Raw genomic sequence first — 26,612 nt, 5'->3', positions numbered from 1 at the left:
CCTGCCCGCCGAGCGGCGCGAGCCCCCGGCGCGCCCGCCCCCTGCCCGCCGCTCCGCGCCCCGCCCCGCCCCGCCCCGCCGGCCCGCCCCCTCCGGGCCCGCCCTCCCGCCGCCAGCCCTCCCGGCTCCCTCCCGGGCCCGGCCGGCACTTTGCTCTCAAGTTGCGGCGCAAGTTCGCCGGTGGCCGGCGGCAGGGCGGGCGCCCGGAGCCCCTCGCCCTCGGCCAGCCGGAGCTCCCGGGGTGCATGGGCGCGGGCCGGGCGGGCCCGGGGGGCTCAGGGGCCTCGCAGCCTGCGCGCCCCGCGCCATGGAGGGCGCCGAGCCCCGCGCTCGGCCCGAGCGCCTGGCGGAGGCCGAGGCGCGCACGGCCGACGGCGGGCGCCTGGTGGAGGTGCAGCTGAACGGCGGCGCCCCGTGGGGCTTCACCCTGAAGGGCGGCCGCGAGCACGGCGAGCCGCTGGTCATCACCAAGGTAGGGCGACCGCGGGACCCGTGCGGTGACAGCCCGCAGGCGAGCCGGGGGCTCGGAGCGGGTGGGGGCGCCGGCGGGAGCGGAGCGATCGCGCCCCCGGCTCCAGGGCGCGCGTCTGCTTGGATCACCTGCGGGAAGGTGGGCTCGGGACGCGGGTAGGTGTGTGGTCCGGGCGCCACCAGCAGCCCTGCTGGCTCCGGGCTCCGAGCAGAGTTTACATGGCTTCTGTTCCGGGTCCCCTCCCCTCCCCCTTCGGGAAGGAGCCCGGCAGGGTCCCTTGTCACTCCTGGTGTCGCCAGCAGCGGCCTGCACCTGTAGGGCTGCCCAGGGGCCGGGGAGAAACGCCGCCACGTGCCCGGGAGTGTACGGAGCCCCCCCCGTGTGTGCGCCTGTGGACCCTGGGGTCTGCACCCCGCGGACCTGCACCCTTATCGCTAGGAAACCCAGCCCAGCAGCTGCCGCCAGCCCAGCTTCTCGATTCCCATCAGCCCATAAATATTTACTGACTCTCGGCTTCCAGTCCCCTGGCGCTCCGGAGACCTGCAGCAACGCACAGGAACTTTTCCGGCGCCTTCCTAACACTGGGTTTCAGCTCCAATAATAAAAACCCCCTAAGGGGTCTCACCAGGAATGTGTTTTGCCTGGGGGTGGGGGGAGCGGGAAAGGGGGGTGCTTTAGAACTGAATTCTCTTGTCCCAAAAGAAAACCCATCTTGAAATGGACCGGCCGAAGCTGTAGGAGCCAAATAGTCCTCCTGTCGTCTGGTTCTAAGTGTGGATTGGTGTGTTTGTTTGGGGAAGGGTTGGGCCGGGTTCTTCCTAGGGACAAAGTTCCCTTTAAAATGTAAAAGTGCTTGGCTGCTGGAAGCGCTTGAAGGTGACCTACCGGCTGCCCGGGCTTTCCAGCCTCACCTCGGCTGGAAGGGGTCTGGCGACTGCTAACCCCCCAAGTGCGGTCATCAGTTTGGGAAGTGGTGTGGCTTTGTTGTTCGGTAGCAAAGAAGGCAGCAAACTTTTCTCTGCCGTGTTTTCTCTCGTGTTTGCATTTGCAGAACTGGCGACTCTGAGGGGAGGCTTGCGTACAGGGCCCTGAGTTTATGTTGAACAGGGTTCCCTGAAAAGTTGGTGGGCAGGCATTTTACAGCTGGCCCAGCAAGGGAACTTTCCACACATGTTTGTGTATTGAAGTGTGTTTTGCCTGTAGCCTTTTAAAAAATATATACTCGTGTATCAACTTTTTTTTTTTTATTGGGGAGGGGTGGAGAGAGAAACATTGACCCATTGCCTCTTATGTTCGCCTAGACCTGAAATCCAACCCGAAACCTAGGTACGTGCCCTGACCAGGAGTCGAACCCACAACCTTCTGGTGTACAGGAGGGTGCTCCAACCAACTGCGCCACCCAGCTAGGGCTTGCCTGTACCTTTTAAGTAAAGGTGTTACGGGGCATTTGTGGTGGTAAAAGTTAAAAAAGACTCTGGGTGAATTACTCCGATGTTCAGCAAGTCATAGTATTCTTTTTAAGAAAAGATACAGGATTCAGCGTTCGTGGTGGGGCAGAAGTAGGTTTGTAGTTGCGAGTACAGGAAACACAGTTTATTCCTGTATCATTATGTGTTAATCACTGTATCACTGCCCACACAGACAACTATAAACCTAATTTTGCCCCTCCCCCTCCCCGTGTCTTCCTCGAACTTGCCTTTACAGCAGGTGGAATAAGTTGTAAAACATTATTTAAGGTGAAGTGTTGCTTGTTCGGCCTTACACAGTGTGAGAAAGCTGGGAGTCGCTTTCAGATTTAGTTGTTTTACCAAAGCGACCCCAAAGCACCGCCGTTTTCTTATATTTTGCATACTAGTTTTTTCGTTCGTTTGCTTTTAATTCTAGTCGACGGACAATATTCGATGAGTTCCAGGTGTGCAACCCAGCGATCACACGTTTATACGTCATGACGTTGATCACCCTGCTAAATCTAGTACCCATCCGACAACAGGTACCCCAAGTTGTAAAAAACCCAGTGGCCTGTTCTCTCTGCCCAAGAGGCCCCCAAAGTTCTAAAAAGCCCAGTGCGTTCTTAGCAGCCTCCTGTTCTCCGTGTCCAAGAGGTGCCCATTCTGGAAATTAAAGGAGATGAGCGATACCACCCAGTGGACACGCGCTGGGGCCTTCTCAGGGCACATGAGGCAGTTTGCTCCTGCTCCGGCCTATTGGTTAGCTCCCACGGTAGTTGCTAAGGGTATTTTTGGGGAAAGTTTTAGTGGCTGGGCCAGTAGCAGTGTACACACAGCCTTTCTGGACTGTGCTTCAGGGTTCCGCAGACAAAAATGCTTGTGATTCTTATCTGAGATGCTCGTGTGTCCCTCCCTTAAACTGCCGCTTTGTGTTTTTTTTGAAAGGTTAAGGTCGGTGGTGCGTGGGCAGGCTAAATAACCATCTCAGATGGTGAATAAAGAAAAATTACATTTATTTAATTAAAAGGGATTGGGGATATCCGAAGGGAAGGGCTACACAGCGCTGAGCCAAAGGGTATTGGGTCCTTGATGGCAGCAAAAATGTCCTTGGGACGGTGAAACAAGGACCGTGTCCAGAGGAAGCAACAGGAGAGCCTAGGTGGGCTGCTCGGGCTCGCTGAGAAGTCAGAGAGAGAAGGGGGCCTTGGAGACGGGTTCCCGGGGGAAGCCTGGGATGAGCTGCCGCGGCCCATTGCTCCCCTGGTTGCAAGTCTCTGGGGTCCCCTCGGAGGGAAGAAGGGAGAAGGACATGGCTCTGGCATACTCCCCTGGTAGGGAGCCTGCACTGGGCCCTTTGTCCTGAGTGTATTTCTCTTTTTCTTGCCGGTGGGAATCTTAGGGGAGGTTTCAGGGGAGTGTCACAATAGAATAGTCATCAGCTTTCTGGGTGTGCTGGTTCAGGGTCGTGGTCTCCACTGATTGGTCGGTGCCGGGGTGGGGGGGGGGGTATTAGTCAATGTATCTGGTCCTGAGGCAGCCACTTGTCTGGTTTTACTGCTTTTCTGGGCCTGGAGCTGAAATACACCTGAGGCGTAGATGTTATCTTTAGGGAGGAAATGAATGCTCAGGGGGTCTAAGCCGCATGACCAGTGATGTGCCGGGGGAGGAAAGGTTCCCCTGGAGACCAGGTTCGTGTTTTCCCAGTTTTGTCCCTTGCTGGGCATCCCAGGCTTCCTGCCCCGGTGAGGGTCTGTACCTGGCTCACGTAACAGTTTTTATGGATGCTTCAACGTGACTGGAGGGTTGTGGTTTCTTTGCTTAGGATGGGGAGGATTCAGAGCAGCCGGGGCTTCCGTGGTATGTTTTCACGCACACTCGCATGTAGGTGCGCACATGCACGCTGGCACACGCACACGTGAGCGACACCGGCAGCATGTTACATGCCTGTCTTCCCTCCTGGATTATCAGCGATGCTCACTGACAGCGGCTGGTAATGGACTATGCCGTTATTAGAAGGAACGCGTGTCCACTTCTGACCACTTAAAGAGCAGAAATAGGCTTTCGTGGTGGAGACGGGGGACGATTGTTTCACCACCAGGATTTGGACTAATGGAGCTTTCGATCTTTGCCCATAGCTACAGAAACATCTCTAGGATCATTAGATAGTAATTCTTGTAATTTTTTTTTTTTTGCATTTAAAAAAGTTTGTGAGTAAGCACTCGCCAGGTGGCTCAGTTGGTTGGAGTATCATCCCGTTTACCAAAAAGGTTGTGGGTTCGAGTGTCATCCTGTTTACCAAAAAGGTTGTGGGTTCGATTGCCGGCAGGTCAGGGCAACTGGTTGGTGTTTCTCATATCAATGTTCCTCTCTCTCCCTCCCTCCCTCTCTAAACTCAATAAACTTATCCTCAGGTAAGGATTAAAAAAACAGACGTTGTGATTAAGTAGTTTATAGGTGAGAGCTCTGGGGTCTTAGACAACGCATTTCCTATTTAACAGAGTCTGACTGGAGAAGCTGGACCCAGTGCGAGGACACACTCTTGTTGTGACAAGGAGGTCTCATAAGAAAGCCTCACAGGAGCCGGCATCATAGGACCGGAAGGCGGGGTGCCCAACGAGGCTGCTTCATTCCCTGACCTTCGGATGGAGACCTTGCGTAGCCCATTGTACAGACGCTCCCTGAGGTCGCCAACCGGGCAAGGATTGAGAAGGACCCTGAGGGCCAGATCTTGCCCCCGACCCTCCCTGGTTTTCCCTCCAGTCGGTGCCAGCTGCTCTTGTCTGGAATCAGTTGCAGTGCCACCTTGAATAACTCCCTCACATCCATTTGAGAACAGTTTATTTAAATTTTTTTATTAAAAAACTTTTCTAAAAAATACGTTTTTATTGGCTTTAGAGATAGAGGAAGGGAGAGGGAGAGAGAGAAACATCAGTGATGAGAGAGAAACATCGATGGGCTGCCTCTTGCACGCCCCCTGCCAGGGGATCAGGCCGGCGACCAGGACTGGAACTGGCAACCTCTCGGCACACGGGATGACCCTCAACCAGCTGAGCCACACCCGCCAGGGCTGATGATAGTTTTTAAACCTTGGCACTATTGATACTCTGGGCTGGGTTATTGCCTTTTTTTTTTTTTTTTTAATGTCTCTTTATTGATTTCAGAGAGAGGAAAGGAGAGGGAGAGAGAGACACAGAAACATCAATGATGAGAGAGTCATTGATCGGCTGCAGCCCACAACCCGGGCATGTGCCCTGACCGGGAATCGAACCCTGATCGCCTGGATCCTAGGTCGACGCTTTAACCACTGAGCCACGCCCGGCCGGGCTGGGTTATTGTCTTGTGGGGCTGTCCTGTGCTATAGGATGTTTAGCAGCATCCCTGGCCTCTACCCACTGCTAAATGCCCCCGGGTGGGACAGCGCCCTCCCCAGGTTAACCATGTGTGCCACCTTTGCGTTGTGAGAATTTTAGCGTTTTATTGTTTTTGAAGACACTGCCTGTGGGGCCTTCAGCTTGGAGGCCCCTGGCGTGGCCCGCCATTGAGGGAGGGCTGTTTTCTTCCTAGGCTCTGGCCCTGATAAAAGGCTTTATTTACATAGTAAAACTCAAACAAATACTTGCTTCATCCACAGTTTTGTAGCTGGAGAGAGGAAATCGGAGCCGGAACTGCAGAGAGCTCTGCGTTTTACAGGCATCCAGCGGGGCTGCTGGGTAAGGGCTGTCTCTGGGTTGAGTTTTAAGTGCAGGGGATCTGACGTCCTGTCCCGGGAGTGGCATTCTTGGAATCTGAAGTGCCTGTGTGAAGTGCCACCAGACTCCCACTGCAGGTGGCCACGCCGACCTGGAGCTTCACATTTTACTGGGGCTGGAAAACACACACAACCCGCTTCTCCAGGCTGCTGTGGGGAAGCGAGCAGAACAATGCCTGTGTCCTGAGAAAGTGCCAGCCTTTGACCTGTTTGTATTTCAGGGCCTGCACCTGGATGCGGGACTCTCAGGACCTGCGAGTAGGTACCAGGTCCCTGCACAGGGTCCCGCTCTCCGTGCCTGTTCCTCTCCATGTCGGTCCAGCAAATGGGAAAACTTCAGTGGGAGTGGGGAATGGGGGGGCGGGCCCAGAATTCCAGGAAGCGTTCGGTGCCCCAGCTGGATGTCAGCAGGCCCCCTGCAGCCTCGGGAATGTTTGTGAAGGGGAAGGAATGAAGCCGGGCCCCTCCTTCAGCCTGTCTTGGAGACCCCCTCCCCCCCAAGAATGTCAGAGCCTCGGCCAGCAGCCCCACAAGACACACTCATAGGGCCTGGCCTGCTCCCAAGGGTCGCTCCCCATTTCAGGTTGCCTTTGGGGGAACACAACCGCCCAGAGGGGTTGGGAGGGCTGAGGATTGGGTTGCCCACGGCCTGACTCACCCTCTCATGGGGTTCAGACTGTTAAAACATTTCATCAGATGTGAGGCAAATCTGTCCTCTCTGGTTGGACATTGCAGGTGAGAATGAAGGGAATCAGGGCCCGTGGGTGGGGGCGTCACACAGCCAGGTGCATGTGTCCTATGGAAATCATAGCCCGACCTCCCGTGGGGGAACGCTCAAGGCCAAGGCTGGCCTGTGGGGGTGGGTGGGGGTGGGCGGCACTGACAACTGATCTACGGGCCTCGGAGGTTTGAGAAGGGGCTCATTTTGTTGTTGTTAATCGTCTCCTGAGGATATTTTTTCCACTGATTTTTAGAGAGAGTAGAAGAGAGGGAGGAGGAGAGAGAGAGAAACATCAATGGGAGAGACCTTGATTGGTTGCCTCCCGCACACACCCAACGGGCCAGGGATTGAGCCTGCAACCCAGGTACGCGCCTTGACCAGGAATCGAATCCTTGACTCTTTGGGCTGAGGGCCGATGCTCCAACCACTGGGCCACACCAGCCAGGGCAAATGTTGCTGGATTTCTGTGGTTGAGAACAGCCCTGCATCTGTACCTGCACCGAGGGGTGCTGCTGCTTTACTGGGGCCCGGCAGAGATACAGAAATGCATGGTCGCAGTGAGGGCTGGGCTGGTGCTGAGGGCCGGGCTCCTGCCATCTCAGGAGACCCAGGTGCTGGGCACTGTGGTCGCCACGGCCACCACTTGCCATTGTGAGGTCCCAGCCGCAGTGTTTTCTGAGTTGTTCGGGTGAGCGTGATTCTGAAGGCTCATTTGTATTGAAGAATTAATGGCGCGGTTTTAGAAAGAGGTGAGTTTTCTTTCCTGTGCTGAAAGGCCCTTTCAGTTGGCAGGCCTGCCGCGCCAGCCGCAGCCAGGTCGCTGTGTGTCACCCTGCCCCGGCCTGCGCCTGCTGGGCCCTGCCGCTTCTCATCCTGGGCCCTGGGAGTTCCTGGGTCCTCCGCAGGGGGTGGGTGCAGGCAGGCAGCCTAAGGTCCCATCCCGGGGCTGGTGCCCGGGCTTTGAGCTCGCCTGGTGGAGGAGTCTTTCTCTTAGACATGAATTTGGCTTGACTCACATCTGTAAATCCAGGGGCTTGTCTGGTGTGAAAGCTGCGAGCGTAAGCTGCATATCAATCACACTTTTCCACCGGGATGGGTGGGCTCTTCCCGGGTCAGTTTTGGGTATTTCTTAACATGCCCTAACAGTCATATTTGGGAAAATGAAACCCGGGGTGCCCGAGAGCTACATGGAGACGGCTGTGATAATGAGAGGCCCGAGAAAAAGCGTCTCACCCTGTCCTGGCGAGCTGGGCTCTCTGAACCCACCTTTCTGTTCCCGGCCAGAGAAATGCCTCCTGGCTGCGAAAGGGCCCCGTTTTCTATTTGGACAGTGGGTGGGCGGCCCCCCTGCCAAGGCTGTTCTGCCTCAGCCACAAATAAAACCAGGTTTGTGGGTTTCTTCCGGGCTCTGGGGAGCTTTTCTCCTATCCCGGGCACAGCATAAACATTTGACAGGATCATTTGAGGATTTAAAGGCCGAACAGACGTTTTATTCAGGTCTGTCTGCTTTGACTTTCAAATGCTGTGGCCAGGCTGGGGGTGGGGGGGCAGGGCTGGGAGGCGGGGCTCTGCAGCCCCTCCCCGCCCTGGAGCTGCCAACTCTCGGAAAAGGCGCGGGGTTACCCGGTGCTCTCCTGGCCTTTCAGGACATCGCCCGACCCCGGGCTCTACCCTGGAAGAACTGTTTCCCTGTGACCCTGTTGGATCGGACACTTGCATTGTCCCTTACAAGAAGGAGCCTGTTCTGTTCAACAGTTTGAACACACCTTAGGACGAGCACTCGAGTAACCATTAGAAAATCATTTATTTTCCGTTCAAAAGCCAGGTGTTCCGAATGGCAAAGCAAAAGTACCACTTTGTATCTGGGCTGGTTTTTTTAAAAATTTTTTAAATTTTAATCCTCACGTAAGGATATTTTTTCCCTTTGCTTTTTAGAGAGAGGGGAAGGGGGAAGGTATGTGTGGGGGGAGAGAGCCATTGATGTGAGAGAGACACATTGACTGGTTGCCTCCGCAGGTGCTGGATTGGGCAGGATCGAACCTGCAACCCAGGGGGTCATGCCCTTGTGACCTTGAGCTAGGCCCTTTGGTCTGTGGGCCAGTGCTCTAACCACTGGGCCACTCCAGCCAGGGCCTGGGCTGTGTTTTCAATCCCTGGGGTATTTAGCTGTAGGGAATGTCGGTTGCCTCCGTGGGCTAGGGAGGGGTGCCGATTGTCTGTCCTTTGGCCAAAGGGGCCTAAGGCTTTCCTATGGAAGGCACGCGGTGAAGGTCAAGGAGAGCCCAGGCAGGGTGGCTTCTGAGAGCTTTCAGGACATTTTTACTCCTCCATAGAAGGGAGGGGATACAGTGTTAGTGTATCTTTTTGAGTTTTGTTTTTGTTTTTATCAAAGTGGCTCCTCAGGCTTGCGGCCACGCCAGCCCCCACCCCAGCTCATTTCCTCCGCCCTGGAGACGGTGATGGATGGATACTTTGTAGCCGATTTTCCATGGCGTTTGCTTACTTGCTGTATTGCTGCGCCTTGTGTTTGTTCCTTTGGGAGGTGACTAGTGACTTCCGACTATAGAAGGTTGGGATTTAGCCTTCTCCCCATACGTCTCCGTCCCACCACACTCCCCATGTACTTGTGGTTAGAAGAGGGTTTTTCAGCTTTAGCGCTGCTGATATTTTAGACCAGATAATTCTGTGTCATTGGGAGCTGTGTCCCGTGGGGCGTGTAGCAGCATCTCTGGTCTCCACCCGCTAGATGCCAGTAGCAACCCCAACCTAGTTGTGACAACGAAATACGTCTCCAGGCATTGCCAGATGTGCCTTGGGGAGAAAAATCACCCCCTTTGAGGACCACTGAATTAATATTTAGTGTTTGCTTCGATTGCCAGGCCCTATCAGTGCTGAGCCTGGTGGTATGAACTATAATTCCCCACCCCGCCTCCCAGCACAAGTTTTCACAATCATTAAGGTTAATGGTACTTTGTGGAGGTTTTTTTTGCTTTTTTTTAAATGTACTTATCACTGATTCATCCTCCAGATCTTCCCTATTTGTAAAAAAATCTTTTAATACAGTGGTACCTTGGTTTTCTAATGTAATCCGTTCTGGAAGACTGTTCGCGTCCTGAAACGTTCGAAAACCAAGGTACCGCTGTATACTTTGAAACAGACGGGGAGTAGTGTTTTGAGGCCTTTTGTGTCTGAAAATGTCGTTATTGGACCTCAACAGTGAATGTGGTGTTTGGCACAGAAGTCTCAGTTTGAGACAGTTGTCCTGGGCACCCTGCAGGTGGTGGTCTGTTCTGCACGCATGTTCAGGATTGCTGGGGAAGGGACACGCCTTTCTGCTTCTGGACCCTTTGAACTGGCTCTCGTGTTTTTTTTAAAAATGTCATTTTTTTATTTCTTTGTATTTTTGTTCTTGGGGGACTTTGTGCAACTTTATCTTCCCGTTTTCCCATTGAGTTGTAAATGGCTGCGCCTGGTTTTTTACAAATTGCGCAGTTTTCGTTGTTCTCGAATGTTCCTTGTTGATGCCACACTGATCTTGTTTCACGGCTCTTCTCTCTTACCGTTGAGGCTGTTTAGATGTTTTGGTTTGTTTAAATCTTCCTGCATACGTTCAGTTTCTGAGCTCTGCTGCTTTTAGTTTGTTCCGGCTTCTCTCTCCCCGTTAGAGGGAGGCCCTCCTCAGTGTCCCGCGCTCTGCTGTCCGCGGGTGGGTAAGAGCGGGTGACCCCAGTGCTCCTTGGAGGCTCTGTGTGTGGGGGGGGTGGTCTGGCCAGGCTGCTTCCCTGGGCTCCTCGAAGGCCCACAGCTTCGAGTGTTTCTTTGGGGCTGGTCGGACCTTGTGAGAGAGGAAGTTTTTGCTCTACTGAAGATGCAGTTCTGGTGTATCCGGCAGATCGGAATGGTGCGGAGAGGTTTTGAGGACTTCTGCTCGCTCAGAGGGGCCCTGCTTTGCCCGGGGAGGCGAGAGCGGTCGCCTCTGCCCCTGCTCACAGTGGTGCCGTGTGGAGGGCAGGTCCTCGCCGGTGATCAGTGGCGATGCTTGTAGACGTGGCTGGGTCTTCCACTCTGTCTTTGACTTCTAATCCTTAACGCTGGAAGCTTTCCCGTTTTAGTATATTACCATGGGGGTTAAGTGAGGTTATGTGTAAAGCTAGCTCCGGTGAATGAAATTTCCTCTCTCCTCTCCCTCCCCGAATTAATCCTGCTTCATTAAGAATTTGGAAAGCTGTAAAAAGTCACGTTAATGTGCTGAACCATCCGTTTACTCTGGAAAAACTCCAGGCTGGATTTTTGTGCGGCAACATTTTAACGTTTCTCCTAGAGATTCTGTTACTGATTTTGACCATTTCGTGTGGGACTTGAAAAGGAAGCATTTCATTAAAATACACATCCATTGTCCAGCACCGGTTCATTCGCTGGGCTTTTTATAGCTCACTGGAACGATTCTTTCCTCCCCCAATTATTTTTAATAAAAATGTTCCCTTTTATATTAATGAAGGGTGGCTGTTTCAGGTCCATTCGTATCAGCGCAGAAGAACGGAATTTCAGAGAAGTGGTTTGGGAAGCGTCAGTCGTAAGAAAGGTGAAGCTGAAAGAGTAGAGCCCTTCCAGGCATGTGGTGGGACCCACAGGCGTGGAGGCCGCGTGTCCTCAGCTCCCTTTCCTCATGGACACGCTCTTGGACTACGTTTCCCAGCGTCCATCGAAGCTAAACTTGGCCGCGCGTACCCCGGGGAATTGTGGGGACCCCAATAAAGACATTTCCTTAAAATACAAAAACCCTCCTGATTAGCAGGGCTGCCTCTATCAGATTAATGACTCCCTCCTCCCCTGAAACAGAACTATAGCCGCTAGAGTTAGACCATTAAAGAAAAGGACATGTAGGTGCATAGATTCCCAGGCGGCGCTGGTGTGGGGAGCCGGGGGCGGGAGAGGAGGTGCTCCTGTGAGCACCTACAGAAAGTCTGGGAGGGTGTTGCGGGTGGGGGCTCGGGGCCTGAGCCCGGGACTGGTAGCTCTGTCTCCCATTCAGAGCCGAGGGGAAGGTATTTCTTTGCCTGGCTTGAAAATGCTGAAGCGGATGAAATTCAGCTCTTGCCTGTGTTAATTGTGCCTGTGTTTGCAAATTTGTAAGCACCGGGATACTTACCTCTGCTAATTTTGTACGTAGGCTTGTAAATGTGTAAGCCCAGTGATACTGTTGTTGTTTTTTCTTGCAGAAACGTTGTAACTGTCTTGGGGAAAAATGGAAATAAAGTAAAAGATTCGTCAAAACCTATAATAATCTTGTTTCTGGCAGTATAGCTATATTGGTTTTCCTCCTCCGCAGAATTCTCTGTTTTGCACCATATAGATCTAATTATTAATTGCTTCAGGGTAATTCTCTTAAGAATTACGTTATTGACAATCTTTGGAATCAGGTGATAGCTTAAAAGGAAGCTTGGTTTTGTTTACGCCGCTTGGAATTTAAAAAATGACATGTTTTGCGTTATGGAATATATTGAGTTTTATCATTTAGCTTTATCTAGACAGGCCTATGAAAAACAACCCTAGCTTCTGGACGACGGAGTGCTTTGTGTTGGTCGAGTATGCGAGTGTTTAGACAATGGTGTGCTTTTTATGGTGCTCAGCCTTTCCTTTCATTTTCCTTCAGGGTGAGCCGCCCTGAATCTTGAATGAAAGCTTGGAAAGGAAACATCTGGACTTGTAAAGATAGGCCTGCCGCTGCCTGAGTCAGATTTATCTTGTGTGCCTTTAGTCATAAAGATCGGACCCAGCTGATGCCTCCAGAGTTTTAGGAGCCTGGGAGGAAGAGGGGGGCACTATTTCCCGTTCCTCCCCCGTTTCCAGTGGGTGGTGTTTGGAGAGAAGCGATGGCACCTCAGGGTGCTCTGCCTGGTTGTGAAATTTCACGTGCCCAGGTGAATTGGACAGTCTCCTCTGCAGACGGCTGAAGGACCTCCTCCTTGTGCCCTGAGACGGGAACTGGGCTGCTTTTCCAGAGTTTAATCCTGAGATGACCCCGTCTGAAAAAGATGTTTTGTTCTCCTGGAAGCTCATTGTTTCTGCACAGGCGGCCTTCCCTGGACCTTGCCTTTGCCGTCCACTGCAGTGTTGGTTTCTCGAAGGTCCTTCCCTTATCTCTCGTCTCTCACCTCTGTGGCCCCTTTGGCTCCCTGGAAAGAGTGGATGTCTGCAGACTACCTGTGAATCTCCATGTGCAGTCCGGACCCTGGGCAGGACCCCGCAGACTCACAGTGATCCAGATGCTGATCATTCATTCGTCTTCCGTCGCCTCTCTTAATTCTCGGGCATTGCCAGGCCTGTCCATAGCTTTAGCCCCAAATCTGCGACTCATCCCTAAGTATGTCCCTCCCTCACCTTCCACAGCAGTCGTCTCTAACCTGCACACTGCCTCTGGGCTCTCCATGTGTCAGAGTTTGGGGGTGAAGGTCAGAGTATCCCCAGGACCAAGCAGGCCCTGCAGGGCCCCTTTTCTGTGATCGAGGGCCAAGGGGACCTGTGTGTGTGGGGGGGGGGGGGCTGTGGGTATAGAGACTAAGGAAGGAGCTCTTAGGTGTTTCTGAAAAAGAAAGCATTCCTCATGATAAGTCATCACGGAACAAGGCATCCTGGGCCAAATGCTGGCCCCCAGACCAGCAGCCTCAGTATCTTGGGGAACTTGTTAGAAGTGCAAGCTCTTGGGCCCCACTGAAGTACTGAACCCCAAACTGGGGGTTGGCGGGGAATGGGCCAGGTGATTCAGATGCTGGCTCCAGTTTGAGAGCCTTGACCCCCCGCGGTTTGCATCAGAATGAACACGTGCAGCCCTGCTGGTGTGGCTCCGTTGGTTGGCACCCTCCCGTGCACCAGGAGGTTGCCGATTCGATTCCGGGTCAGGGCACAGGCCTGGGTTGTGGGCTCCATTCCCAGTAGGGGGCGTGCAGGAGGCAGCCGATTGATGTTTTGCTTTGACATTGATGTTTCTGTCTCTCTCCCTCTCTCTGTAAAAATCAATACAAAAAAATGTGTTAGAAAGAGAACAGGTCGAGAACATCCTGTATGATCCCGTCGATGTCACGTTGATGTGATTGGCGAGAGCAGATTGGCAGTTGCCAGGGGCTGGGGAGAGGGATGGGGAAGATCTCCGAATGGCCATAGGGTTCTTTGTGGTGATGAAATGTTCTGGAATTAGGTACTGGTGATGGTTGCCCAACGCCGAGTGTACTGAAAACCACGGAGCTGCACACTTGAAATGGTGAGTTGTATGGAATGTGAGTTAGGGCTCGTAAAGCTGGTATTTGATAACAGGAAATGGGTGGAGGTGTTCAGCTTTATTCTTGAATTGCAAAGACCTGGCTGAGAGGAGGCCGGCCAGAAAAGCCCCTCACAGATCCTGTCCCCTGGGCAGTTCCTCGATGGCCCCATGTGCATGGCACAGGGATCCGGCTGTGTGGGTGCTGGCCGACCCATAGGCAGATGCCTGGGGAGGGGGTCAGTGTCTGGGGGAGCTGCTTTCCTGCAGGCTAGAGGAAGGCAAGGAGGCCTCCTCGGTGGGCGAGGCGGGCGGGACCCCAGGCCTTGCTCCCAGGGCACAGGGAGCCCTGGGTGGTTTTTAAGCAGGAGGTGGTGGCAGGGGTCCCTCTGGCCACAGAAGGGCAGATGGGTGCAAGGGTGGGGGAGGAATTGGGAAGCCTGTGCTGCTGGTGGTGATGAAGTCGAGGGATCTGAGTGGTACCCCAGAGGCACAGGAGGTCCCACCTGGTGTTTGGATGGGGGATGCTGCGGATGGCATGTGGCCTAGGTGTGTGGCTGCAGGTGCCGTGGCCTCTCCCATCCTGCCAGGGGGAGTTCAGGGCTGAGCAGGGATGGGAGCCCCAGCTCCTACATGTGGACGGTGCCTCCAGAAAGGTCCGTGGAGGGAACAGGTGCATCCAGGGCATTCCTGGATCTCTCTCTGCCCGGGTGCGTTAGGACGTCGGGCGAGTGCTCTATTGACACGTCTGCCCAGGGCCACAGGGAGCAGGGGAGCTGGGGCCTCTTCCAGGGCACCTGTCCTTCCCAGCGGTTCCTGACAATACACGGCCTGCTTTGCCCTTAAGTGCGTTTTCTGTCCCAACTGCTTCTGAAGGAAACCAAGCAGTTGGTTGGGCAAAATTCCCTTTTGGAAGCGAGAATTCTTCAAAAGCAGTTTGTCTAGCTAAACCGTCACAGTCACATGGACTTAATTTTTCCCCCTATTTATTAAACAGGAGTCAAAATGAGGGTGCCATGAATCCGGCAGAGACACTGGTTGGGCTCCTCGGGAAGGGAAGGTTAGAGTCTTCCCCCCCCCCCTTTTTTTTTTTTTAACATTTTAATGTTTTTATTAATTTTAGAGAGAGAGGAAGGGAGAGGGGGAGAGAGAAACATTGATGAGAGAGAGAAACATCGGCGGTCGACTGCCTCCTGCACGCCCCCTACCGGGGGTGAGCCTGCAACCCGGGCATGTGCTCTGACCGGGAATCCAACGGGCGACCTTCTGGTGCATGGGAGGACCCTCAGCCAGCTCAGCCACACCGGCCAGCGCTCCTTTTCTTTTTAAAAATAACATGCAGCCTGCGAGTCCATCGTAATTCTGATGTCAGTGGGTAAAGTGACAAGGTGGCTGAAGGGCCAGAAGCAAGCAGTTGTGGAGAGCGTCTGCCCGGGCCGGTGTGCTCCCTGCTTTAACGGGCGACACAGCAGGCGTAGCAATGCCGCGTGCTTGGTAGGAAAGAGGGTAATTTCAAGTTCAGTCTGATGGGGAGGCGCAGTGAATGTTAAACAGTTTTGGGGACCCAGTTACAATAGCGGCATTGAAGGCCCGGCTTGGCCTTGTAAGTCAGCCCCAAGCCGTAGCCCAATATAGACGGATTAATCACCACGAAACTGTTAACTCATCAGATGAGTCACCTGTCCAGTTCTGCCCAGATTCATAGTCGTCCTGGCTAGGCGGCTTCTGCCAAGTTAACCGCATGCTCGAAGAAGAACCTGTTAGGTAGTCGAATAAATCTTCTCCGCAGTCTCAGAAATTTCTCGTTCATCGTGGTGAGATTGTATCGGAATTGTCTCCATAAGTGATACAAGTTGACTTCTGTGGCCCTGCCTTCGGTGCCCGTGGAGTTGTATCGCGTGCCACGAAAGCTTCGTCGGGGAGGAGTTAACTTTCCTCAGAAAGAGGGAGGAAGACTGGACAAAGACATGTTTGTTTTTGGCGTGTTTTGGTTCTGGTAGCCATCCTGAAATCCTGTTTCACATCTCAGTGGAGAAGCAGCCTGTAGGGTTTAGGTGAAGGAGGTTAGTAAGTACGCTTACTAACGCTTACGTTTTCCCTCGGATCTTTTTAGGTCAACGGTTTGAACGTTAAAGGATCATTGATTTCTAGTGAGAAAAAGCGAGCACGTCGGTTGGGGTCCATAAACCTAGAGCTCTAGGGATAATGCATTTGCAGCGACGTGATTTTGGAAGCGTTTCCTAGGCAGCGCCGGAGCTGAGCCGCGGGCCGGGCCGGGCCGGCAGTGAGGAGGGGAGGCTGCGGGAGCGCTCTGGGTGTCGTTCCAGGTGTCGTTCCGAGTGTCGTTCCGGGTGTCGTGCCGCTCAGATCCCAGCAGGGGAATTCTGCCCTTGGAAGGGGGCAGTGTCTGAGCTGCGCCGGCCACGCAGTGGGGCTGTGTCCTGCTCTTAGGACACCTGGGTTAGGGTTCAGGGCCTGGGGCGCGTCGGGGGAGATGCTCCAGTGCAAACACTCCCAGGTGGCTCTTGCAGGGCACACCCTGAGCTCTGGCTGGGGACCCCCCCTCCCCCAGCCCTTTTCGTTCGCCGGGGTAGTTGCCCTTAGGACTCTCTCCCCTGGCAGAGACCACGTTTCTTTGTGTAATTAGTCCTCGCTTCATGAAAATAACGTTCGTACCGAGGATCCCGTGACGGCGTGAAATTTTGATTTTCGCTGTCGGGGCCCCGGGAAAGCGCTGAGACTCTTTCGGTGTCCAGTTCCCATAAACTCGGCTGGGGATGAGAAAAGGAATGAGCCGGCGTTGTGAAGGGGCATCCCCGCTCACTTCGGCGCCTTCCCCGGTTGGCAGCCACACCGCGGGCGATGCACCCTGGTCCGGCTCTCTGCTCGGGAACCGGGGCGTCAGGGCCGGTCTGCACAGCCCCGAGGCAGGGGACGCTCCCTGGCATTGTTTATCGCACGCCGTGTGCTCGAGCTGTGCTCCTGGTGCCATAGGCAGGGCTGTGTGTTACAGGGAGAAAATACAGGACTGTTACTCCTCAGTGCTCATCCCCCCGGGCTGTGCGTGCCGGTCGCCGGAGACCTTGACACAGGGAGAGGGTCCCACGTGTGCTCTCAGCTCTCCAGGCGGCCCCACCTGGACCTTTGGCCTCCGGCAGCTGTGCTGACCCCTGTAGCTGGAGCTTCCCCCACTAGCGTCTCTGGGGCTTGACAGTGTGGTTCAGTGGTGGCAATGGCCAGAGCTGCCCAGTCAGCGTCCTGGGAGAGGTGATTTTAGGGCCACTCTTTGTCCAGACAGCGGGCAGCTGGCTACATAGTCTTTGCTTCCCTTTCAGTCCTGAGGGTGATAAGAGCATGTGAGGGGTTCTAGGGCCAAAGGTCGGGAGCCAGTCCTGGCATAAGACATTTTTTTCTGTGTCTCTGAAATTGAATTGAGAGAGAAACATTGACTTGCCGTTCCACTACCTGATGCATTCACCGGTTGGTTCTTATACATGCCCTGACTGGGGATCGAACCCACAACCTTGGCGAATCGGGAGGGCGCTCTCACCAATTGAGCTGTGCAGCCAGGGCCCAAGACGTTTTTTTCCATGTGTGAGAAGCAGGCAGAGAACCTCAGCGTAGAGAAGTTACTGGTGGCTGATGACTCACCAGCCAGGTTAGCACCCAAGTCAGATAGAAAGTGTGATTCCGGGTAGAAAAAGTGGGCACCTGTTTGTTGCCCAAAGAAGCTCACAACAGCGTTCCAGTGGGGAGGGTGCAAGGTTAGTTACTGTGCGCGCTTTCTGGGTGCGAAGAGCAAGGCCCGGACCTCATGCGGCGACTTGTGCGTGGGCTCGCTTGGGAGACCCTCCGACCCAGCTCTCCCGGGGATCACTGGTTAGTGGCTTCACAAAGTCGTCAGGTGATTTCGCATCCCCAGGGTAGGCCCGAGTGCTGTGCGGGTTTGCACCTGGAGGACGCTGGGTAGCCGTTGTCAGTATTGTGTCATGGGAAGGACACACCTTTGGGGGTCGGGGATGCTGGGCCAGCACCACCGCTCCCATCAGCTTTGGAAAATACCCAGTAACCAGAGAGCATGTGCAGGTCGTGGGGCCGCTGAAGGGCAGGCCGGCCCTGTGTTAGGGAGCCCTTTATTCCGGCGGGTAGGCAGTGGGCACAGCTTGTGCGATGGGCACTCCCTGGTTACTTGGAAAGGCCCGAGGGAGCCCGATTCCGGGGCAGAGGTGTGGCTGTAAATGCCGATTAGTGTGTGGCCGGCGGGGCGTGAGTCACAGGCTCAGCTGCTTTGAGGACACTGGGGTGTGCATAGCGCTGTGGGGCCCGCCCTGCGCTCCCAGCCGCCTTTGTTCCTGCCACCCGGCTTGCTGATCTGCCAGGTGTTCCCTTGGCAAGGTCGGAAGGTCAAATACCTGATGTCTCTGTGCCTCAGCTGTAGTAGAAATGGTCCTGGTCGTGGGTCAAAAGGAGGGTGAGGACTCCTGGTTCCTGGAGTAGAGGGCGGTTCCCCAGCAGCAGGCGGCCAGATGGGAGGGTTTTCACGTGACCTTGCACTTGTGAAGGAGAGGAGAGGGGAGGAGGGAGCTGCGGGTCCCGCCGGGACTGTCTTCCTGCTACTTACGAACACATGGTTGCTGGTCGTCCTGGCGAAGGAAGACAGCAGGCGATCCTTCACTCTGCTAGGAGACCACACGCCTGGACAAAGCCGGGCCTCCTGGGAAGCCTCCCGAGCGCTCTCCTATCTGCCGTGCCGGCCCGCTGGCCTCACTGGCACAGGTGGTCCTCGGCTGGAGGGGGTGCCCTGGTACCACCGTTTCCCAGCGCCCCGGGGTGGACGGCACCCGCAGCTGTCCACTCTCTCTCTGGCTCTCGTGTTGACGGTGAACTAGAGTCTCCTCTCCAAGACTGAGGATTCTGTGTGTGTTTCCAGTGCTTCTGCAATTCCCCGCCTCGGTGATGATTGAGAATGCTTGCAATATTGGGTGGTATTTGGCAGGTTGTTGTTGCTGAAATCTCTTGTGAGTCTCTACACGTCCAGCGTCCCCGCGGACCTCCTTGTTCAATGCTGCCTCTCACCTTGGGGCGCTCAGATCGGGGACCTTGGGCACGAGGAATGCTCACAGTGGAGAGACCCGCAAGCCCGCTCACCGTGTGCCTGGCTGTCGGAACCGAGAACTGGAGGGAGCCAGAGCTGTTTTAGTTGCAAGAAACCGAAGCTTAAATCCACACCCTCGGTGGAGGAGGGAATGCACGGACTCGCCCAGATGGGGAGACTGAAAGATGCCTCAGCTTGCCCGGAGCGGGAGGGCCTGCGCCTCCCCTCCCCCACCCTAAAGCGCAGCTCCATTGTCGCCTTCCTGCCGGCGGCCCAGCCTCTCCAGCAGACTGCCCACAGACGGAAAGGGGTCCTGTCTCCTGCCCAGTCTCGCAGAGCTTCCCAGCTACACTGCAGCCAGGCGTGAGTGCGCCCCAGACACTGGGCAGTGCCCGAGATGTTCCCGGTTGCCACAGGGGGGCGGGGGGTTGGCAACCAGCGTCTGGCGGGTGGAGGCCACAGACGCTGATGACCACTGTGCAGTGCTCAGGGCAGGCGGAGAGACCCAGCGAGGAAGCCGTGCTGAGGGGAGATGGCCGCCCGGGACCCGTCGCTCGATGCAGGGCCTGGGGTCCCTTGCAGGGGTTCTCCTGGGGGTGAGGCGGGGACGGGACAGGGAGGACCTGGAAGGGAGGCCTCGCTTCCTCAGGAGAAGTCTGTGTGAGTTGGACACGTGGTGTGGGCCTGGAGGGCAGGTGGTACTTGTGCTCTGGGCTCGTGTACACAGTCCAGCTCCGTGGGTCCTCGCTGAGTGGACGTGAGCCCTCCGCCCGGCATCCAGTTCTTTGTGTTGTTGTTAACCCTCCCTGGAGGATATTTTTCCCATTATTTTGTTAGAGAGTAGAAGGGAGGGAGGGGGAGAGAGACGTTGATGTGAGAGAGACACACCGATGGGTTGCCTCCCACATGCAGCCTGACCGGGGCCAGGGATCGAACCCGCAACCCAGGTACATGCCCTTGAATGGGACTCGAACCCTCAACCCTTCTGTGTGCACGGGGCGATGCTCTAACCACTGTGCAGCCCGGGCCAGGGTTCCGCTCATCCAGTCCTTAAAGCAGGACTGGACACTTAGCCTTTACCGGTGCTCAGGCGTTGTCGTCCGGAGGAGGTGAATCCAGAGCGACCGATGAGCTCGTTGAAAAGTCTGTGATGTGGCTCACCAGGGACCTTGGGTGTCCTCCCCAGGCCTCTTTCTCCACTTTGCTTTTTGTTTGTACAGACCTGGTCACGTCCTCCGTGAGCTGTTTTAGCATCCGTTCGTTCTCCCTGTCTGGCTGGTCTCATTTCTTAAAATGACGCCCCTTCCGTTTCTCCATGTGTCCCCTGCACACCCTGATGACATCTAGCCATGCACCCCCGTGGGAAGGGTTAAACACTGTCAGGGAGGTAAAGGGCACTCCCCAAGGTCACGTAGCCGGATTGTGGCCGGATAGTGTCTAACAGAACATAAGGGTTCCTGAAAGAAGGTCTGTTTGGGGCTGTGTCCTTTCCAAAAAAATTCTATGAATTATTAGATAATTCTTCTAAAGAGTCATAAAAAGAAGTGATCCCAGCCCAGGCTTTCAGCAATTCACATAAAATAAGTGCAGGCTTGTTTCCTCGGCATCTCTTTTTTTTTAATTGATTTTTTAGGGGGAGAGGGAGAGAGAGAAACATCGATCAGTTGCCTCCTGTATGCACCCAGCCGGGGCTTGAACCCGCAACCTGGGTGTGTGGCCCTGACCAGGAATCGAACCGGCCACCTTTTGGCACAAAGGCTGACGCTCAGCCAGCTGAGCCACCCCGGCCAGGGCTCCTCAGGGTCTCTTTATGGCAAGGCATTTTTTCCAATTAGAGGTGTGTGGGCTGGAAATAGGAAATTATAGGGGTGACGTTTGGTTTATTTTTTTAAGACTTTATTTCCTAGAGAAGTTTTCGATTCACAGTAATACTGAGAGGAAGGAGCAGAGATCTCCACGTGCTTTTTGCCTGCGCCTGCCCCACCCCAGCTTCCCCCGTGATCAGCACCGTCCCTCAGGGTGACACGTTTGTTTCTACGTGTGAGCCTACCTTGGCACAGGGAGGTCACTCGGTCCGTAGCGGACGTTAGGGGTCACTCCTGGCGTCGGGCATCCTGTTGGCTTGGACTCGTGTATCCACCATTATAGTGTCGCGCAGAGTAATTTCACGGCCCCCAACATCCTCTGCTCGGCCTGCTCAGTCCTACCTCCTAACCCCTGGTGGCCACTGATTTGTTTTCAATCCTGACTTGAGGATATTTTTTCGTTGCTTTTCAGAGAGAGTGGAAGGGAGAGACAGAGAGACAGACAGACAGACAGACATGAATGGGTTGCCTCCCACACAGGCCCTGACTGGGGCTGGGGATCGAGCCTGCAACCGAGGGACAGGCCCTTGGCTGGGAATCGAACCCGGGACCCTTCAGTCCGCGGGCCGATGCTCTAAGCACTGAGCGAAACCGGCCAGGGCGGGCGGCCGCCCATTGTTACTGTCTCCATAGGCTAGTCAGTACTGGGAACATTTGAGCTTCTAATTTCCTGTGCAACAGAGAAATTGTGACTTATGTTACTTATGGAATGACATTTTGATACGAAATGACGATTTTTAGGCCCCCCCCCCATTTTCCCGCCTCCTTCCTGGACGGCAGCTTCTCTCCTGTCTCCGCTGGTCCTGCACGGTGTCCCTAGAAATGCTGTCACCTAAACAGTGTCACCTCAGTACAAAGGACACCGTCCCCTCTGTTCTCAGATGCCTGTTCCTCCATCTCCTCTGCGGTTTGCCCTCGCCCCACGAGTTTATCTTTGTCTCTTTGTCTGCCTGTCCGTCCAGGCCCTGGTGCAGCGACGACCTCTTTCGGGACGGTCGCCTGCCTGGTTTCTCGCTGCCGCCCGGCGCTCCTGGCCCTCAGCGCCACCTCCTGTAGTTCCCCCGTTTTCTGCCCCCAGCGTCCCAGCAGGTAGCAGACTCGGAAACTGTTCCCGGCTTTGCAGTCGTGCCACGGGTGGCCCCTGCGACCTGTGGAGCCTGATTTTCCCTCTCTGTAACTGAAATGTCCAGGAGGCAGCTGGACAGGCCCTCTGCGGGGGGCGTCGGGGACACGGCCAGGGGCGGGAGCCCCAGTCTGGGGGAGGGTTGCTGCGGGAGGGAGCTGGGTGGAGACCGGCGGGGACGGCGGAGCGGACGAGAGACCTTCCTCCGCTGCCTGCCTGTGACGCCCCGCACGCCCCGGTGATGGGCGGTGTCTGAAACGCCCTGCAGGCTGTCCCGGGAATGAGGATGAGCATCCTCCAGGAGGAAAAGGGGCCGGCTGAGTGGGGTTTTCAGAGACACGCAGAAACGGGCCCCACAGCAGACACGCAGCGGACCTGCTGCTCGTGGGCCTGGCTGGCCTGTGGTAGACCTGGAGAGGCCGGGGAGGAAGGGGAGGGTGCGGGGACCCCCTCTGGGCGGCTCCCCCTGGGACTTGTGCTGAAACTTCTCCAGCCCCCGAAGCGCCAAGAACCAGGGGGCGGCGTTGGAAGGCGCACTGCGGCTGCCAGCCGGCTGACCCTGCCAGTCAAGGTCATCTCTGTCAAGGTCATCTCTGTCAAGGTCATCTCTGTCCATCCTCTGTGGTCACGGTGCCCAGAGTCTTCCCGCGTCGCCAGGGAAACGAGGTTTTACCCTGTGCTCACTGATTTGAGAAAAACACAAGACCCATATTTACTGTAAACAGGGTGACCTAATATTTCCATTTCAAAACTGGGAGTCGGGAGATTTCACTCCTCCTCTTGACAAGCGGGCTCAGGTAAAAGACGTAAGTTACGCTGTGCTGTTGCTCGGAGTCCAGGGGAAGGAGGGACGGGGGTGGGGGGGTTGTATGCACGGATGGGTGTGTATGTGGCGAGTGATTTCTCAGAAGTCTGTCTGTCTGCCCCCTCTTTCCCCTCCCCCCCTCCCTTCCTTCGCCTCCTGCACCCCAGTTCCTTCCTTCCAGTCTTCTTTTTTCTTCACAGGGAGCGGAGGTGAAATATGTAACCCTGGGGCCTCAGTTTGCTCGTCTGTGAAAGGGGGAGAACCCCACCTTGCAGCATTCGTCCCATGACCTCTGAGGCCTGACGTGCTTCTGATACTTAGATGGTGCCCAACACATTGGAGCGGGACGTTGCTCAGAGCATGTCTGAGCCTCGCCTGTGCACCTGCGGGGCACCCAGGGGACACCTGCGGGACACCTGCGGGGCACCCGGGGGACACCTGCGGGACACCTGCGGGGCACCCGCGGGACACCTGCCCTCCGTCCGGGCTCCCTCTGGCTCCCTGGGGCCTTGGGCTGCCCCGGCTGCTCCCGACTTAGCCGCTCTCTTTGTTCCTTTCTGTCTCCCTCCCCGTCTTCCTCCCCCCCCTTTTCTGTCACGGCTTTAGGCAGCTGTAGGATTTCCTGTCTCTAACATTCTCCAAACTTGGGGACCAGGCTCCTCTGCTTGTGACACGCTGTCCTCCCCTAATCCACGGGTGGTTTTCCCTCGAATAAAGGAAAGCCAACTTATTATTTTATTTTATTTTTAAAAAATATATCTTTATTGATTTCAGAGAGAGGAAAGGAGAGGGACAGAGAGAGAGAAACATCGATGATGAGAGAGTCATTGATCGGGCCCGCAACCCGGGCATGTGCCCTGACTGGGAATCGAACCCCGATCGCCTCGATCCTGGGTCGACGCTCAACGGCTGAGCCACGCCCGGCCGGGCAAATCCAACTTATTTAAAAAATTCACCCATTGTGAGTGTACAATTCAGTGGTTCTTAGTAAATGCAGAGCTGTGTGCCCACCACTGCAGTCCAGTCGGGGGCACCTCCATCACCCCAAAACATCCTCTGTGCCCATGAAGCCGTCGCTCGCTGTCCCACTCGCTGTCTCACCCGAAAGGTGACCAGGAAGCTGGTCACCTTTCTGTCCCGGGGGGTCTGCGTGTCCTGCACGTGTCGTCTACACGCGGTCACACACCACGGCCGTGTGTCTGGCTGCTTTGAGGCGGCGTCCGTGTTCAAGGTCGTCCACGTGGTAATGTTTGCCCCCTTCCTGGCTCCTGTGCCGTCCCTCGTAAGCAGGCGTGGGTTTTCTTAAATATCAGAGGATTGCTAGAAAAACCTAATAAACCAGATATTTGAAAAATGTGTTCCGTGGCGTCTCTGTCTGACCTCAGGAAGTAACTCTGAATTCCTGCAGCGTGGACAGAAATCCCCAGCTCCGTCAAACTGACAGCTCCGCGGAGGCGGCCTTCGCCCGCGGAGGGGAGGCCCGTCCTTCCCGGGGGTTTTCTTAAGATAAGAGGTGGGGCCTGCGCACGTCCCGACTCGCCCCCCTGCACGTGCGGAATGTGGGAGGAACGTGTGGAGGCGAGAGCCGGGGTGTCTGGGACAGTGGCCTGAGCCCCGGACGGGATTCCTCATCTCTGGGACGCTCTTCTTTTTTTAAAAAATAAGTTTTTATCGATTTTAGAGAGAAAGGAAGGGACGGGGGGAGAGAGAGAGAAACGGACAGCTGCCCCCTGCATGCCCCCTACCGGGCATCGAGCCTGCAACCCGGGCACCTGCCCTGACCGGGAATCAGCCTCTTGGTCATGGGTCGATGCTCAACCGCTGAGCCACACCGGCCAGACTGTGTGTCCCTGTTTTCTTAATGGCCGGCAGCCAGCAGGACAGGGTCAGACCCGCCGCCCTGTGCCCCTCAGGCTCCAGCTCCGCCTCCGTGGGGTCACAGTGCAGTCGGGCCCCACGTCTTCCGTGGCCTGGCGGGGTGGCTTCCGTGGGGCCCTGCGGCCAGTCCTCCCAGCCTAGGGGGGTGGGGGGTGCTTGTCCCACGTCCTGGATCAGGCCGCCGTGCGTGGGCATCACAGTGGTCAGTAGAAGAGCTGGAACCGGTGGTCCCAGACATTCCCTTGGGGAGCAGGAGCTCCTGCCGAGTAAAGTCGGGACTTACGGTCAGGAGTTGGCTGGATGGGCTTCGTGCCGACCCCGTGAGAGCTGGAAATGGCTGAGGGGCCTGCTGCTAGTGTAGTTATTAGGGTCCCGTGTCTTGGAGCTTGAGAAGTTACAAACCCCACCGCGCAGATCGGGTCCTGACTACTGAGGAAGCAGGGTTAGGAATTTGCATGGAAGTGTCTAGAATCGTGAGCAACCCTTCCTAGTAAACCCTTTCTTTCTTCTCAAAAAAGTTCAGCAAGTCAAACCTAGGCCCTCCCGAGTTACGTCAAAAGGAAACCAAACCGTCACATAAGCGGGTTTTAAGACACCCTCTTCACGTGTTAATTTATTTGGAAAACACATGCATACGACGGGCAGAGGGGGCTGGCGCTGTGTCCAGACCCGGCCGTGCCCGCCCGGCCATCCGTCTTCTAAGGAGGGAAATCAGAAACCCAGGCCGAGGCCTGCACGCGCCCGACGGCGGAGTCCCTTTCGTCGCTGAAATTTCAGCAGGTGGCCCTTGGTGCTGAGATAGCCGGCTTTGAGAAGGGTCAGGTGACACCGCTTATTAATTATTTCTGTCACTTCCTATTGGGTGCACTGGACGACACCAGCCACTGCGTGTGTGTCCCGAGTGCCAGCGGGTGTTGGGTTTCCGCAGCGACTAGGTGGCTGCGGGGAGGGCAGGGACTTTTGCTGGTCACCTGCCGTGGTTTGGCTGCAGGGTATTTCTAGTGCCAGGTCCCCTTCTCTTGTCACTTGCATTTTTCTGGCATCTGGCCGGAAAGGAAACCCTGCTTGTTAATGTGTTAGGGGCTCCCCGGTGCCCCTGACCCTGCTTGTTAATGTGTTAGGGCTCCCCGAGCCCCTAACCCTGCGGCACACGAGCACCTGAGAGTGAGTCTTTGGAAACCGCCCCTGAGGCCCCGACCGCCCTCGTCCTCAGGAACTGCTCAGAACCAACGGCAGGCCGTTGAAAGCCCCGGGGCAGGGCGCGCCCTCGATGCCTATCTGAGGTTCCTGCGAGCGGCTGATAGCAGGCAAACATTTTAACCTCGGGCTTAGAACCGGCTGCTTCTGTTTTCGGAGTTGCTCAGTGAAAGCAGGTAGAGAATCCTGCGAACTGGTTTGGACCCGGGGAATTTCTGCGGCACGTGGGGCTGCTGTTCATGAGGCCTTTACGGGACGGCACATGCTTGTAATTAAACGGTGCACATGCAACAGAGAAGAGGCGACGAAGGCGGAATACGGGGAGAGTTTGCCCCACGTCTTTATGTTTTTATATAACTTATAACGGGTCCATAGTGAAGATTTACTTTTAAGACGGCACGTGAACGGGGTATACAACTTGCTTTGCAAAAAACGTGGCTTTTCCAAGTAGGTTTACTTAAAGACTGAAAGACGTGTTCCAGTTTTAAGAATTCTTTGTCCGGGCCGGGTGTGGCTGAGCGGTTGAGCGTCGACCTAGGATCCAGGAGGTCGGGGTTCGATTCCCGGTCAGGGCGCAGGCCTGGGTTGTGGGCGCGATCCCCAGTCGGGGGCATGCAAGAGGCAGGCGATCAATGACTCTCTCAGCATTGATGTTTCTCTCTCCCTCTCCTTTCCTCTCTCTGAAATCAATAAAGATATATATATGTGTGTGTGTGTGTGTGTGTGTATATATATTTTAAAAAGAATTATTTGGCTCCTTGCCCAGGCCGGGTGGCTCAGTTGGTCAGAGTGTCCTTCCGATACACCAAGGCTGAGGTTGAATCTCTGGTCAGGGCGCGTACAAGAATCGACCAATCTCAGCGTCGACCTAGGATCCAGGCGATCGGGGTTCGATTCCGGGTCAGGGCACATGCCCGGGTTGCGGGCTGCAGCCGATCAATGACTCTCTCATCACTGATGTTTCTATCTCTCTCTCTCCGTCTCCTTTCCTCTCTCTGAAATCAA

At 55.4% G+C, this 26,612-nt stretch overlaps 1 protein-coding gene across 1 annotated transcript in view; it reads left to right on the top strand.

The window, feature by feature from the left end:
- Nucleotides 1-135: 135 nt before the first annotated feature.
- Nucleotides 136-26,612, top strand: part of SHROOM2 (shroom family member 2) — a 99,846-nt gene continuing 73,369 nt past the window's right edge. Inside the window, exon 1 of the mRNA XM_081126657.1 lies at nt 136-472. Within this exon, the coding sequence (XP_080982783.1) occupies nt 308-472 (165 nt within the window). The 5' untranslated portion in view covers nt 136-307. The remainder of the gene's footprint in view (nt 473-26,612) is intronic.

The sequence above is a fragment of the Miniopterus schreibersii genome (genome assembly GCF_964146895.1).
Source record: "Miniopterus schreibersii genome assembly, chromosome: X".
Classification (NCBI taxonomy): domain Eukaryota; kingdom Metazoa; phylum Chordata; class Mammalia; order Chiroptera; family Miniopteridae; genus Miniopterus; species Miniopterus schreibersii.
Note: the sequence above shows the minus strand (reverse complement) of the source record. Positions and strands in the feature narration are given on the sequence as shown.